The 13,548-nt window shown below is 42.6% G+C and overlaps 1 protein-coding gene across 1 annotated transcript in view; it reads left to right on the top strand.

The window, feature by feature from the left end:
- The window catches only part of LOC143817674 (uncharacterized), a 110,685-nt gene extending 97,405 nt beyond the window's left edge, over window positions 1-13,280 (top strand). Inside the window, exon 17 of the mRNA XM_077299166.1 lies at window positions 13,145-13,280. Coding sequence (XP_077155281.1) covers window positions 13,145-13,173 — 29 coding nt within the window. The 3' untranslated portion in view covers window positions 13,174-13,280. The remainder of the gene's footprint in view (window positions 1-13,144) is intronic.
- Window positions 13,281-13,548: the final 268 nt, after the last annotated feature.

Raw genomic sequence — 13,548 nt, 5'->3', positions numbered from 1 at the left:
AAACTCTGGCATTAACTCATAACGCCAGAGTAGCAATCCCTGATCAACGAGAGCTTTCCAGACACAGTAACAAAACTTCAGCTGTGAACTGGAACAAATAGGCAAAACAAAACATGGACAAAAGTCCAACTTATCTAGTAGTTGTCTAGAAGCAGGAACAAGCACTGAGAGGCATCAGATAACATTGTTGACCGGCAAGAAACCACCAGAGAAATGAGCTTAAATAGCGACACCCACTACTGATGGAACCAGGTGAAACAGGAAAGAGGATGACAAGTCCAATTCCACAAGCGGCCACCGGGGGAGCCCAGAATCCAAATTCACAACAGTACCCCCCCCTCAAGGAGGGGGCACCGAACCCTCACCAGATCCACCAGGGCGACCAGGATGAGCCCTATGGAAGGCACGAACAAGATCAGAAGCATGAACATCAGATGCATTGACCCAAGAATTATCCTCCTGGCCGTAACCCTTCCAGTTGACCAGATACTGGAGTCTCCGTCTGGAAACACGAGAGTCCAAAATTTTCTCCACAACGTACTCCAACTCACCCTCAACCAACACCGGAGCAGGAGGCTCAACTGAAGGTACAACAGGTACCTCATACCTGCGCAATAACGACCGATGAAAAACGTTATGAATGGAAAAGGACGCAGGGAGGTCCAAACGGAAAGAAACAGGATTAAGAATCTCCAATATTCTATAAGGGCCGATGAACCGAGGTTTAAACTTAGGAGAAGAGACCCTCATAGGGACAAAACGAGAAGACAACCACACCAAATCTCCAACACAAAGCCGAGAACCAACACGACGATGACGGTTGGCAAAACGCTGAGTCTTCTCCTGGGACAACTTCAAATTGTCCATAACCTGCCCCCAGATGTGATGCAATCTCTCCACCACCGCATCCACTCCAGGACAATCCGAGGATTCCACCTGACCGGAGGAAAATCGAGGGTGAAACCCCGAATTACAGAAAAACGGGGACACCAAGGTGGAAGAGCTGGCCCGATTATTGAGGGCGAACTCTGCCAATGGCAAAAAAGCAACCCAATCATCCTGGTCAGCAGAGACAAAACACCTCAGATATGTCTCCAGGGTCTGATTAGTCCGCTCGGTCTGGCCATTAGTCTGAGGGTGAAAAGCAGACGAAAAAGACAAATCTATGCCCATCCTAGCACAGAATGCCCGCCAAAATCTAGACACAAATTGGGTACCTCTGTCAGAAACAATATTCTCAGGAATACCGTGCAATCGGACAACATTCTGAAAAAACAGAGGAACCAACTCAGAAGAAGAAGGCAACTTGGGCAGAGGAACCAAATGGACCATTTTAGAGAAACGGTCACAGACCACCCAGATGACAGACATCTTCTGGGAAACAGGCAGATCTGGAATAAAATCCATCGAGATGTGTGTCCAAGGCCTCTTAGGAATAGGCAAGGGCAACAGCAGTCCGCTAGCCCGAGAACTACAAGACTTGGCCCGAGCACAAATGTCACATGACTGCACAAAGACTCGCACATCTCGTGACAGGGAAGGCCACCAGAAGGATCTTGCCACCAAATCCCTGGTACCAAAAATTCCGGGATGACCTGCCAATGCAGAAGAATGTACCTCAGAGATGACTCTGCTGGTCCAATCATCCGGAACAAACAGTCTATCAGGCGGACAACGATCCGGTCTATCCGCCTGAAACTCTTGCAAGGACCGCCGCAGATCAGGAGAAACGGCCGACAAAATTACTCCCTCCCTAAGGATACCTGTGGGTTCAGAATTACCAGGAGAGTCCGGGTCAAAACTCCTAGAAAGGGCATCTGCCTTAACATTCTTAGAACCCGGTATGTATGACACCACAAAATTAAAGCGAGAAAAAAAATAAAGACCAGCGCGCCTGTCTAGGATTCAGGCGTCTGGCAGTCTCAAGATAAATCAAATTTTTGTGGTCAGTCAATACCACCACCTGATGCCTAGCCCCCTCGAGCCAATGGCGCCACTCCTCAAACGCCCACTTCATGGCCAAAAGCTCCCGATTCCCAACATCATAATTCCGCTCTGCGGGCGAAAATTTGCGAGAAAAGAAGGCACAAGGCCTAATGACGGAGCAGTCGGAACCTTTCTGCGACAACACTGCCCCAGCTCCGATCTCCGAAGCGTCAACCTCAACCTGAAAAGGCAGATTCACATCAGGCTGACGCAACACAGGGGCAGAGGCAAAACGGTGCTTAAGCTCCTGAAAGGCCTCCACAGCATGAGGGGACCAATTAGCAACATCAGCGCCTTGTCTGGTCAAATCAGTCAGTGGTTTAACGACATCCGAAAAACCAGCAATAAATCGGCGGTAAAAGTTGGCAAAGCCCAAAAATCTCTGAAGACCCTTAAGAGAGGAGGGCTGAGTCCAGTCACAAATAGCTTGCACCTTGACGGGATCCATCTCAATGGAAGAGGGAGAAAAAATATACCCCAAAAAGGAAATTTTCTGGACCCCAAAAACGCACTTAGACCCCTTCACACATAAAGAATTAGACCGCAGAACCTGAAAAATTCTCCTGACCTGCTGGACATGAGAGTCCCAGTCATCAGAAAAAATAAGAATATCATCCAGATATATTATCATAAATTTATCCAGAAAATCGCGGAAAATATCATGCATAAAAGACTGGAAAACTGAAGGGGCATTAGAAAGACCAAAAGGCATGACCAAATACTCAAAGTGGCCCTCGGGCGTATTAAATGCGGTCTTCCACTCATCCCCCTGCCTGATCCGCACCAAATTATACGCCCCACGAAGATCAATTTTAGAGAACCACTTAGCACCCTCTATACGAGCAAACAAATCAGTAAGCAATGGCAATGGGTATTGATACTTAACAGTGATCTTATTCAGAAGCCGATAATCAATACATGGTCTCAAAGAGCCGTCTTTTTTTGAGACAAAGAAAAACCCAGCTCCCAAGGGAGAAGAAGATGGACGAATATGTCCCTTTTCCAAAGACTCCTTTATATATTCCCGCATAGCAGCATGTTCCGGCACAGACAGATTAAACAAACGACCCTTTGGATATTTACAACCCGGTATCAAATCTATGGCACAATCGCACTCACGGTGCGGAGGTAACGACCCAAGCTTGGGTTCGTCAAAGACGTCTTGATAATCAGAGAGGAACTCAGGGACTTCAGAGGGAATGGACGACGAAATAGAAACCAAAGGTAAGTCCCCATGAATACCCTTACATCCCCAGCTCAACACAGACATTGCTCTCCAGTCCAAGACTGGGTTGTGAGACTGCAACCATGGCAATCCCAGTACCAAATCATCATGTAAATTATACAGCACCAGGAAACGAATAATCTCCCGGTGATCCGGATTGATACGCATGGTTACTTGTGTCCAGTATTGTGGTTTATTATTAGCCAATGGGGTGGAGTCAATCCCCTTCAGAGGAATAAGAGTCTCCAAAGGCTCTAAATCAAAACCACAACGATTGGCAAAGGACCAATCCATAAGACTCAGAGCGGCGCCAGAGTCAACATAGGCGTCCGTGGCAATGGATGACAAAGAGCAAATCAGGGTTACAGACAAAATAAACTTAGACTGAATGGTGCCAATGGAAACAGACTTATCAAGCTTCTTTGTACGCCTAGAGCATGCTGATATAACATGAGTAGAATCCCCACAATAGAAACACAATCCATTCTTCCGTCTAAAATTCTGTCGCTCGCTCCTGGACAGAATTCTATCACACTGCATACTTTCTGGCGTCTTTTCCATAGACACCGCCAGATGGTGCACCGGTTTGCGCTCCCGCAGACGCCTATCAATCTGAATAGCCATTGTCATGGACTCATTCAGACCTGCAGGCACAGGGAACCCCACCATAACATCCTTAACGGCATCAGAGAGACCTTCTCTGAAAGTTGCCGCCAAGGCGCACTCATTCCACTGAGTAAGCACAGACCATTTACGGAATTTTTGGCAGTAAACTTCAGCTTCGTCTTGCCCCTGAGATAGTGCCATCAAAGTTTTTTCCGCCTGAAGTTCCAAATGAGGTTCCTCATAAAGCAAGCCCAAGGCCAGAAAAAACGCATCCACATCGCGTAACGCAGGATCCCCTGCTGGCAATGAGAAGGCCCAATCTTGAGGGTCACCCCTGAGCAAGGAAATCACAATCCTAACCTGCTGAGCAGGGTCTCCAGCTGAACGAGACTTCAGGGACAAATAAAGCTTACAATTATTTCGGAAATTCTGGAAGCTAGCTCTATTCCCTGTGAAGAACTCCGGCAAAGGAATTCTCGGCTCAGATACCGGAGCATGTACCACAAAATCTTGTAAATTTTGTACTTTCGTGATGAGATTATTCAAACCCGCAGTTACACTCTGAAGATCCATTATTGTCAGGTGCACACAGAGCCATACAGAGATTAGGAGGAGAGAGAGAAAAAAGACTGCAGCAAGGCAGACTGGAGGAAAAAAAAAAAAAAAAAAAAAAAAAAATTCCAGCAGACTTCTTATAACTCTCCTTTCTCAACCTGGGTCTTTAACACTTTATTGGCCGGTCAAACTGTTATGATCTCTGCAGGCAGAGATCATAGCAAGCCTATAGAGGGACAAGCTCTCGGAAGATGGAACTATACTGACCATGAACTAAGCCTGCCGCGCAACTAGAAATAGCCAGGTAGCATTTCCTATTTATAGCTAGATGCCCAGCTCTGGCCTAAGACCTAAATAGCTAGCAGAGGGAAATATAAGACCTGGCTCACCTCTAGAGAAATATTCCAAAGAAGACAGTAGCCCCCCACATATAATGACGGTGAGTTCAGATGAAACAACAAACGCAGCAGGAAAATAGTCTTAGCAAATTTGAGGTCCGCTTACTAGATAGCAGAAGACAGATAGTATACTTTCATGGTCAGCAGAAAAACACTAACAAAACACCATCCAAAGATTACCTTAAACTCTGGCATTAACTCATAACGCCAGAGTAGCAATCCCTGATCAACGAGAGCTTTCCAGACACAGTAACAAAACTTCAGCTGTGAACTGGAACAAATAGGCAAAACAAAACATGGACAAAAGTCCAACTTATCTAGTAGTTGTCTAGAAGCAGGAACAAGCACTGAGAGGCATCAGATAACATTGTTGACCGGCAAGAAACCACCAGAGAAATGAGCTTAAATAGCGACACCCACTACTGATGGAACCAGGTGAAACAGGAAAGAGGATGACAAGTCCAATTCCACAAGCGGCCACCGGGGGAGCCCAGAATCCAAATTCACAACAGCTAACTCTTAGATCTCACTTTTTTTTTTTTTCTTCTCTCCCCCTCTCGTTACGAATCAATCTAACTCAGTTGAGACAGCAGGACACAATAAATGTAGTGATCAGATAAACAAATGTCCAGGTCTACATGGATCATAAACCCCTTTGAAACAGTTATGTGATCTCTCTGCATAAGGACAAGCAGAAGTGAGTTAAATATCTATAACCACAAACAAATGCATAATAAGATGACTAACATATATAGATATATGCAGGATTCAATGCCGAAGATAGAATGACTCAGATACCATTCAAGCTGCTTGACATGCAGGATATTTCAGTTCAGAGAATGAATGATATGTTTACCATTCAAGCTGCTTGCTGTCAGGGAATGGAGCAATAGACATGCAGGATATTCAAATAAGGTCCTCACAGATGTGGTGTTTCCCTCTCTGTCCCCCATAGTCGGATAGGACAAAACCCGTATGACTGGTGGCTTGAGGCTGTTTATAGGGACTCTAGCACGCCCTGGCCTCTGAGGGGTGCCACCGTGCCTCCTGGGTGTAGGTGCGGACAGGTAACGTAAAGTTCAGCTGTCCTGCCGGTCTCTGAAGTAAGGCATAGAGGTCCTTACTACCTCGGTGTCCTGATGTTCTGCACCTCAGAAGGAGGCAGCCTGTTCAGGACTGGTCCCCTTCTGGTATCCTCTCCTTTGCTTTGACTACCTCCACGCGCGCTGCAATACAATTCTGCCTTCAAAATGTCTCTTTCTTGGAGCTGCAGCTCTGTGGGCATGCACAGCTCCGTGGACCCTCTGTCCTCCTCAGACTCATGTCTGGAACTCGCTAACCCTCCCTACAGACTACCAGTTATATATATATGGGGAGTCACCTAGTAAACAGGATCAGAAGCTCCCCCTGGTGGCCTGGAGTGTGAATGTGTTGCATGTTTGTGATACCTGGATGCAGTTATCCTTCCTTGTCTCTGAACGTAGCATCACTCTCCCCAGGAGGAAAGCAATACCACTGTGACGACAAGGACCCTGGGGCGCCACATATACTCCCCATGCACACCCGTTTGGGGACTCATTCATTGGATGAGCACTCTTTATAAGACCAAAACACACCAAATGAATTTTATACAGGGTAAACTGTGATATGTTTTAAGGATTTTGCTGGTATCCGATGTAGATGTTGTTTCACCTATGTGGGTAGGTGGAGTATATAATGATCTCATATCTAATGAGACCATGAAAATGGTAGGATAAGTCCTGGTCACTGTGACATTAATGCAGATTATCTATTTTAGTTGGATCCATGTTTGCAATCTAACTTGAGTCATTTTGGCTTAAGCTTTCAAGGTTACTATACCCTATGAGTATATGATAAATATTGTATTGCAGAACAGTCCAGCTAGATAGTACCTTGGTTGTATGTTGTTGGGTGTGGGCGTGGGTAGTTGGTAGGGACTTCTAGGGCTAGGAGGGACAGTCTACGAGGAGTGGGGGCGCCACATCGACTCTTAGGGTGCCAACAACCAATGATAGGAAGGGTTAGTCTAATAGGAGCCCTCCAGGGTGATTTGAGGAATTTCTCACCCTCCTTTTGGTATTTTTGGCCCTGGGTTCATTACTCTACCCAGCCCAGGTGTTGGTAATTTATATTTAGTGTTTTCAAGCGATGGTTAGCATCTTTTAATGCATATCTATTAAAAGTATTTTTTAGGGTTTTTTCAGTTTTTGGTGCTTTTCTCTTTATAAGACCCCCAGATCCTTCTCCCAACACATGCCTCCTGAAGAAGTCCAAACGAAATGTGCGTTGGGGTGGCGGGGACACTTGTGTTACTTCACATCTACATCAGTAAGTACTCTTTCTTTTGCTTTGTGCTGTCATGGAGGTTAGTTAGAAGTTCGCTTTTTCCAGTTCACTATTCCACTTTATATCGGCCACATATATCTTTTAAAGATCGGCTGAGTGATATGATATGTATATTTATATTTACTAAATGCCCCCTTTTTTCTTTATTTAATTTTTCTTCACAACTTCAGTTTTCACTTTATCATTCTTATTTTTACGTTCCTTTCACATTCTCATTAATATATTGCTTTATAATAATATTACTTTTTCACATTTTATCACATTTTTGTTTTATTTTGTATTGGTCCTTTACATATGTGAATGAAATGTGCATTTTTCTTTTCTCAATTCACTCACCATTCATGTAATTCCTTTATCTTGCCTTTCACAATTCTCCCATCACTTTATACTTTATATTTTGATCTTAAATATGTTTGGCTAAAAGTGAATCTATTGGTCCCCGATGCGCATGCGCCGCTTGCCCGGTCTCGGATCTTTTGGCTTGCGAACCCTGGGACGCATTGCACATGCGCCATCTCCATGACGGCTGCCGTGTGATTGCGTTCCACCACCAGGAGGCGGAAGGTCCTCGCTAAGCGCCGGGACAGCGGCGCATGCGCCATTCAAATGGGGCACTTCCGGATTCATGGAGGTCACATGACCCATATGATTATTTGCTTATCTTTATTCCATTTTTCATTGGATGAGTCACATATAAATAACCTGGCTAATCCCTCCCCAATTCACCTCACCTGAAGAAGATCAACTAAATGTGCATTGGGGCTACTGGGATGCCAGGGTTGCCTGCACGTTTGCGGTAAGTGTATTGTCTGCTTACTTTAGTTCGTTCTAGTGGTTATTATATGAGCATTTTTTGCATTATTTATTTTGGCACAGAGCACTTTAATTATATTGTAATGTTCTATTTCAGCTCTTTTAGAGTGATGTTTTACTGGGAATTTGATTTAAAATATTAACTGCATGTGCAGGTTACCTTGGCTCCTGTGATTCGGTGTCTAGCAGACTTTTAATTTTTAATGTATGTTTAATACAATTTTGTATTATTATGGATTATACTTCTTTTGTGGTGGTTTAATTTTTCCCCCTACATTTAGTGTTATTCATGGAGGTTAGGATGTCTTTTAGCCACCGCCTGTTCCTATGACTGCACTGTCACATTGGTTCACTATGTCTGCACATCACACTTTTCCTACAACATAAGCTATTTATCATATGAGCCATTTTCTCTATTTTCTATATTGGGATTTAAGCAGTACTATCTGGCTGCCGTCACACTAGCAGTATTTGGTCAGTATTTTACATCAGTATTTGTAAGCCGAAACCAGGAGTGGAACAAATAGAGGAAAAGTATAATAGAAACATATGCACCACTTCTGCATTTATCACCCACTCCTGGTTTTGGCTTACAAATACTGATGTCAACATACGACCCACACCCATTACCTCGCACTAGGGATGGGTAACACTTTGATCAACTATTTAACATACTCATCCGCTCAACAATTATTAAATTGTCTGCAGAAGAAAAAGTGTTGTATTTTTTTGGATAAAACAGTTATAACTTTATTAAAGACCAACAATACATATATTATAAAACAATGCCTCAAACCATAATATTATAAACAGCAGATAGGCGTAGAGATAATCCTTGGGGTAGCAGAGAGCATAGGGTAATACAAATAGTCATTTGTCTGTTGACTCCACCAATAGAGCATGCTGAGATAACATCATAGATATTTCTGATTATAGTAGTAGATGCTGCATTCAGCTAAAAAACTCAGTATGACTCAGCTTGCCTACTCGGAAGAAACAGTACAGAGAATTATTGCTAAAAATAATGCTGATCAGGGCTATAAATATAACCATGCACTGACCAAAAATAAGCCAGATAAACAAAATAAATAAATGCTTATGGCGTCCCAATCACATTTAATAAATAATCACCCAAATTAATGGAGATTGCTGTGACAAGCCCGTATAAATCAGCAATAACACAGTTTCCTCAACAAACTAATAACAGATTTAGTACATGCATTAAATTGTAAGGTGTCACAGCCAAGTACTCAAAAGCGATCACAATGTAAAAGGGCCGTTCAACGCAATGCCCACCATGTATTTATATAATGCACCTGACTATCAGTTAAGACTCAGACCTCCCGATCATATGAGGTAATGCATGTATCTCTCCGATTAAACAAAATCTGAGTTTCTTTATCTGAGAGTTTCTTTAACTCAGATTTTGTTTAATCGGAGAGATACATGCATTACCTCATATGATCGGGAGGTCTGAGTCTTAACTGATAGTCAGGTGCATTATATAAATACATGGTGGGCATTGCGTTGAACGGCCCTTTTACATTGTGATCGCTTTTGAGTACTTGGCTGTGACACCTTACAATTTAATGCATGTACTAAATCTGTTATTAGTTTGTTGAGGAAACTGTGTTATTGCTGATTTATACGGGCTTGTCACAGCAATCTCCATTAATTTGGGTGATTATTTATTAAATGTGATTGGGACGCCATAAGCATTTATTTATTTTGTTTATCTGGCTTATTTTTGGTCAGTGCATGGTTATATTTATAGCCCTGATCAGCATTATTTTTAGCAATAATTCTCTGTACTGTTTCTTCCGAGTAGGCAAGCTGAGTCATACTGAGTTTTTTAGCTGAATGCAGCATCTACTACTATAATCAGAAATATCTATGATGTTATCTCAGCATGCTCTATTGGTGGAGTCAACAGACAAATGACTATTTGTATTACCCTATGCTCTCTGCTACCCCAAGGATTATCTCTACGCCTATCTGCTGTTTATAATATTATGGTTTGAGGCATCGTTTTATAATATATGTATTGTTGGTCTTTAATAAAGTTATAACTGTTTTATCCAAAAAAATACAACACTTTTTCTTCTGCAGACAATTTAATAATTGTTGAGCGGATGAGTATGTTAAATAATTACAAATACTGATGTAAAATACTGACCAAATACTACTAGTGTGATGGCAGCCTCTCATTGATGTTTATACATATATCTATGGACCATATGCAACTTGAGTCACTTTAACTAAAATGGTATTGTGGCCCTATCTATTAAGCTATTCTTACTGTTAGGTAATTATGATGTGCACTTTGCACTTTGTGTGGTTATTGTGCCACTGCAATTTAGTGCTCAGCAGCCTTTTATGTTCTATCATCTTTATTTTATACTACTTGCATAAAATTTTGATTTTATGGATTATACTCTGTGGTGGTGATATATGCAATAATTTTCTTAGGGTTCATTATATGCATGAATTTTTATACTTCTAAAATGACCCTGGGACATTTTTTGATAAACTTTTGACTTTGTGTCACTTGGCACTACACATGGGAAGCGGCACATACAGTACATCCAGGTACTATGTGTTAGGTGTCAAGTTCCCGCCACTGCACAGGGGGAATCTTGAACCATGTCCACTGCGATCTCCCATTCTCTTCCAGCCACAGCACAACCTGCTCAGCAGAAACGTCGATCTCAGCATCTGGCTCAAGCTGATACTGTGCACTTGGTTACTGCTGCCTTTCCAGGCTCAGCCCGTGTCACTTGCTCAGGTCCTGTAGCGGCTCCTATTGGATCATTAGGAAGGTCCTGGAGAGCTACAGCTATAAAAGGTTCACATGGCCGCACGGCCATGTGCTAGTATAAATCGGTTATTGCGTGTGTGTGGATGTATGCCTGTTCCCGTGAAAGCTCCGAATCATTCCCATCCCTAGTGTTGATGAATTCTCGCGAATGTTGGAGCTGTCTAGCGCCAGTTAGTGCCGTCCAGCACCAGGCACAATCTACAGCGTCTATCAGCAGGGTTAGCCAGTGCGGTACTGTGTGCAACCAGTGTGCTTACCTGTCCCTAATTAGGGTGGTTAGTGGTGTTCGCCAGAGCGGCGCTGCGCACACCCAGTACGCTAAATCTATTTTAAGTTTAGTTTACTCCTGACACCACTGTAGCGGTGTTGAGCGCAAGAGGTCTCGAGGGACTCTGACCCTGAGTCTTGGGGCAGAGTTCTGTGACTCCTTGCTTGCGCTCTTTGTGCGGTACCGTGGCCCTGTGATGCAACAGGGTTGGTTTCCTTCATACCGGGTGAAGCTAACCTATGTGTGTCTTCTCTTAATACCGCGATATAGTCCGCCATTACAGTGGACCCCGGACTGCGAACGCATCTTATATCGCCTCTAATTTATATTTGGTGGGTTCCGCCAGTCCTAACACTATGTATTGATCTTCGTTCTTTGCCAATTGTATTATGCAGTTATTATGGATGATGATGCGGCGATTTTTGGGACTCTGTGAGCATTGCTCACATGGTTCAGCTGCTATTTACCTATGTTACATATGCTATGCATCTGCATTTTAGATACATGCTCCTTTATTTGTAATTGTAGAATATTCCTTTCAATTAATAACTTAGGTGCAATGTGACTTGGATATTGCAGCACTGATGCATTTGCACTTTAGATCACAATCTGCTTTACCCAACAGAGATATTCCCATATAATTTAGAAGTTATGGGTGAGGATATGATGTGAACGCAATCTTTAATATCCATAGCCAGCATTTCACATTTGTTTAGGAGCAGGAAAGAGTTTTTAGCCTCTTCTGTTTCTTTTTGAATATTCATATGTATATTGTATGCTTCAGCTGACCTCTTATGGTTAATTGCTCTTTGTTTAGAGGCACTATTTTAATTCTGTGTGTATATTTTTATATAAGTCCAAATAAAGGTTTGATTTTTTAATTAAAAAACAAACAAAAAGACACTTCTTGATTCAATATAGTTTAATGACTATTTGATCAGTATGTTCATATATTTAGTGGAGTGTTGCCCATCCTTTGTGTAGGAGAATGGGCCTGGGTTATATGCTTACCAAACTTTTGACTTTAGGCTATGTGCACACATTGTATGTGTTTTTGCCACATTTGTTCGCTGTGAAAACGCATACACAACACAACCCATTGAATTCAATAGGATTCCGCAATGCTGTTCTAATGCTGCGTATTTTCCGTGGTGGAAATGCATAGCGGAAAAATACGCAGCATGCTCATTCTTAGTGCAGAATAGCGGCGATTCTGCACAGATAGGAATGCATTGAACTGCTTACTTTCCGCATGGGGCTATGCCCACCATGTGCAAAGTCAGCGGATCATGTGCAGATGGTACCCAGGGTGGAGGAGAGGAGACCCTCCTCCAGACTCTTAAAAAAGAATTAAAATTAAAAATAGTTACATACTCACCTTCTGGCGGCCCCCGGATCCAGCCCAGGCCTTAGCGATGCTCCAGGCAGCTCCCATTCCCAGTGATGCCTTGCGACAATGACCTGTGATGACGTAGCGGTCTCGCGTGATGCTACATTATCTGGGGTCATTGTCGCAAGGCATTGCTGGGATCGGGAGTTGCCGGGAGCATCGCCAGGATCGGGAAGCCTGCCAGGGGCCGCCGGAAGGTTAGAGTATCATGATTTTTTTTTTTTTTTTTATTATTTTTAACATTATATCTTTTTACTATTGATGCTGCATTGACAGCATCAATAGTAAAAAGTTGGTCACACTTGTCAAACACTATGTTTGACAAGTGTGACCAACCTATCAAGCATTTTTCCAAGCGATGCTACAGATCGCTTGGAAAACGCTAGCATTCTACAACCTAATTACGCTTGCAAAACGGGTCGAGGATTAGGCCTGGGTGCAATAAAATTAATTCCAGTGAAACAGACTAAGGATTTGTCTGATATTAAACATCAGTATAGCCATATAAGACATTTATGAAAAGAGGGACCTTTAAACTTAATTTATCAGTGCACTATGCTGCGCAATTGGATAATATACTGTATAGTTAGTGCTGGTATAATGAGTCTACAATCATAAATGTCTATCAATAGTAATTTGTTTAAAGAAGACCTAGTGTGTTTAACAAATGTGTTGTTGTCATTTGTTTTAAAAATAACTTGTCTTTTTTAAATTACAGGCAATTACCCTACAGCATATCACTGGTAACTTTGAAGATGGCTTTATATTTTGATGCTTGTACTAGCTAGCCACGAACATGAATGCTTAATGGAAATAATGAACTCACTAATAAAAATTTTAATATTTGCTCAATATAATATTGTAGGTGTATTATTCGCCATCACCAAGTCATTTCATATCCGTTTGTATGTATATACACTCACCGGCCACTTTATTAGGTACACCTGTCCAACTTCTTGTTAACACTTAATTTCTAATCAGCCAATCACATGGCGGCAACTCAGTGCATTTAGGCATGTAGACATGGTCAAGACAATCTCCTGCAGTTCAAACCGAGCATCAGTATGGGGAAGAAAGGTGATTTGAGTGCCTTTGAACGTGGCATGGTTGTTGGTGCCAGAA

Source organism: Ranitomeya variabilis, chromosome 3 (genome assembly GCF_051348905.1).
Source record: "Ranitomeya variabilis isolate aRanVar5 chromosome 3, aRanVar5.hap1, whole genome shotgun sequence".
Lineage (NCBI taxonomy): Eukaryota > Metazoa > Chordata > Amphibia > Anura > Dendrobatidae > Ranitomeya > Ranitomeya variabilis.
Note: the sequence above shows the minus strand (reverse complement) of the source record. Positions and strands in the feature narration are given on the sequence as shown.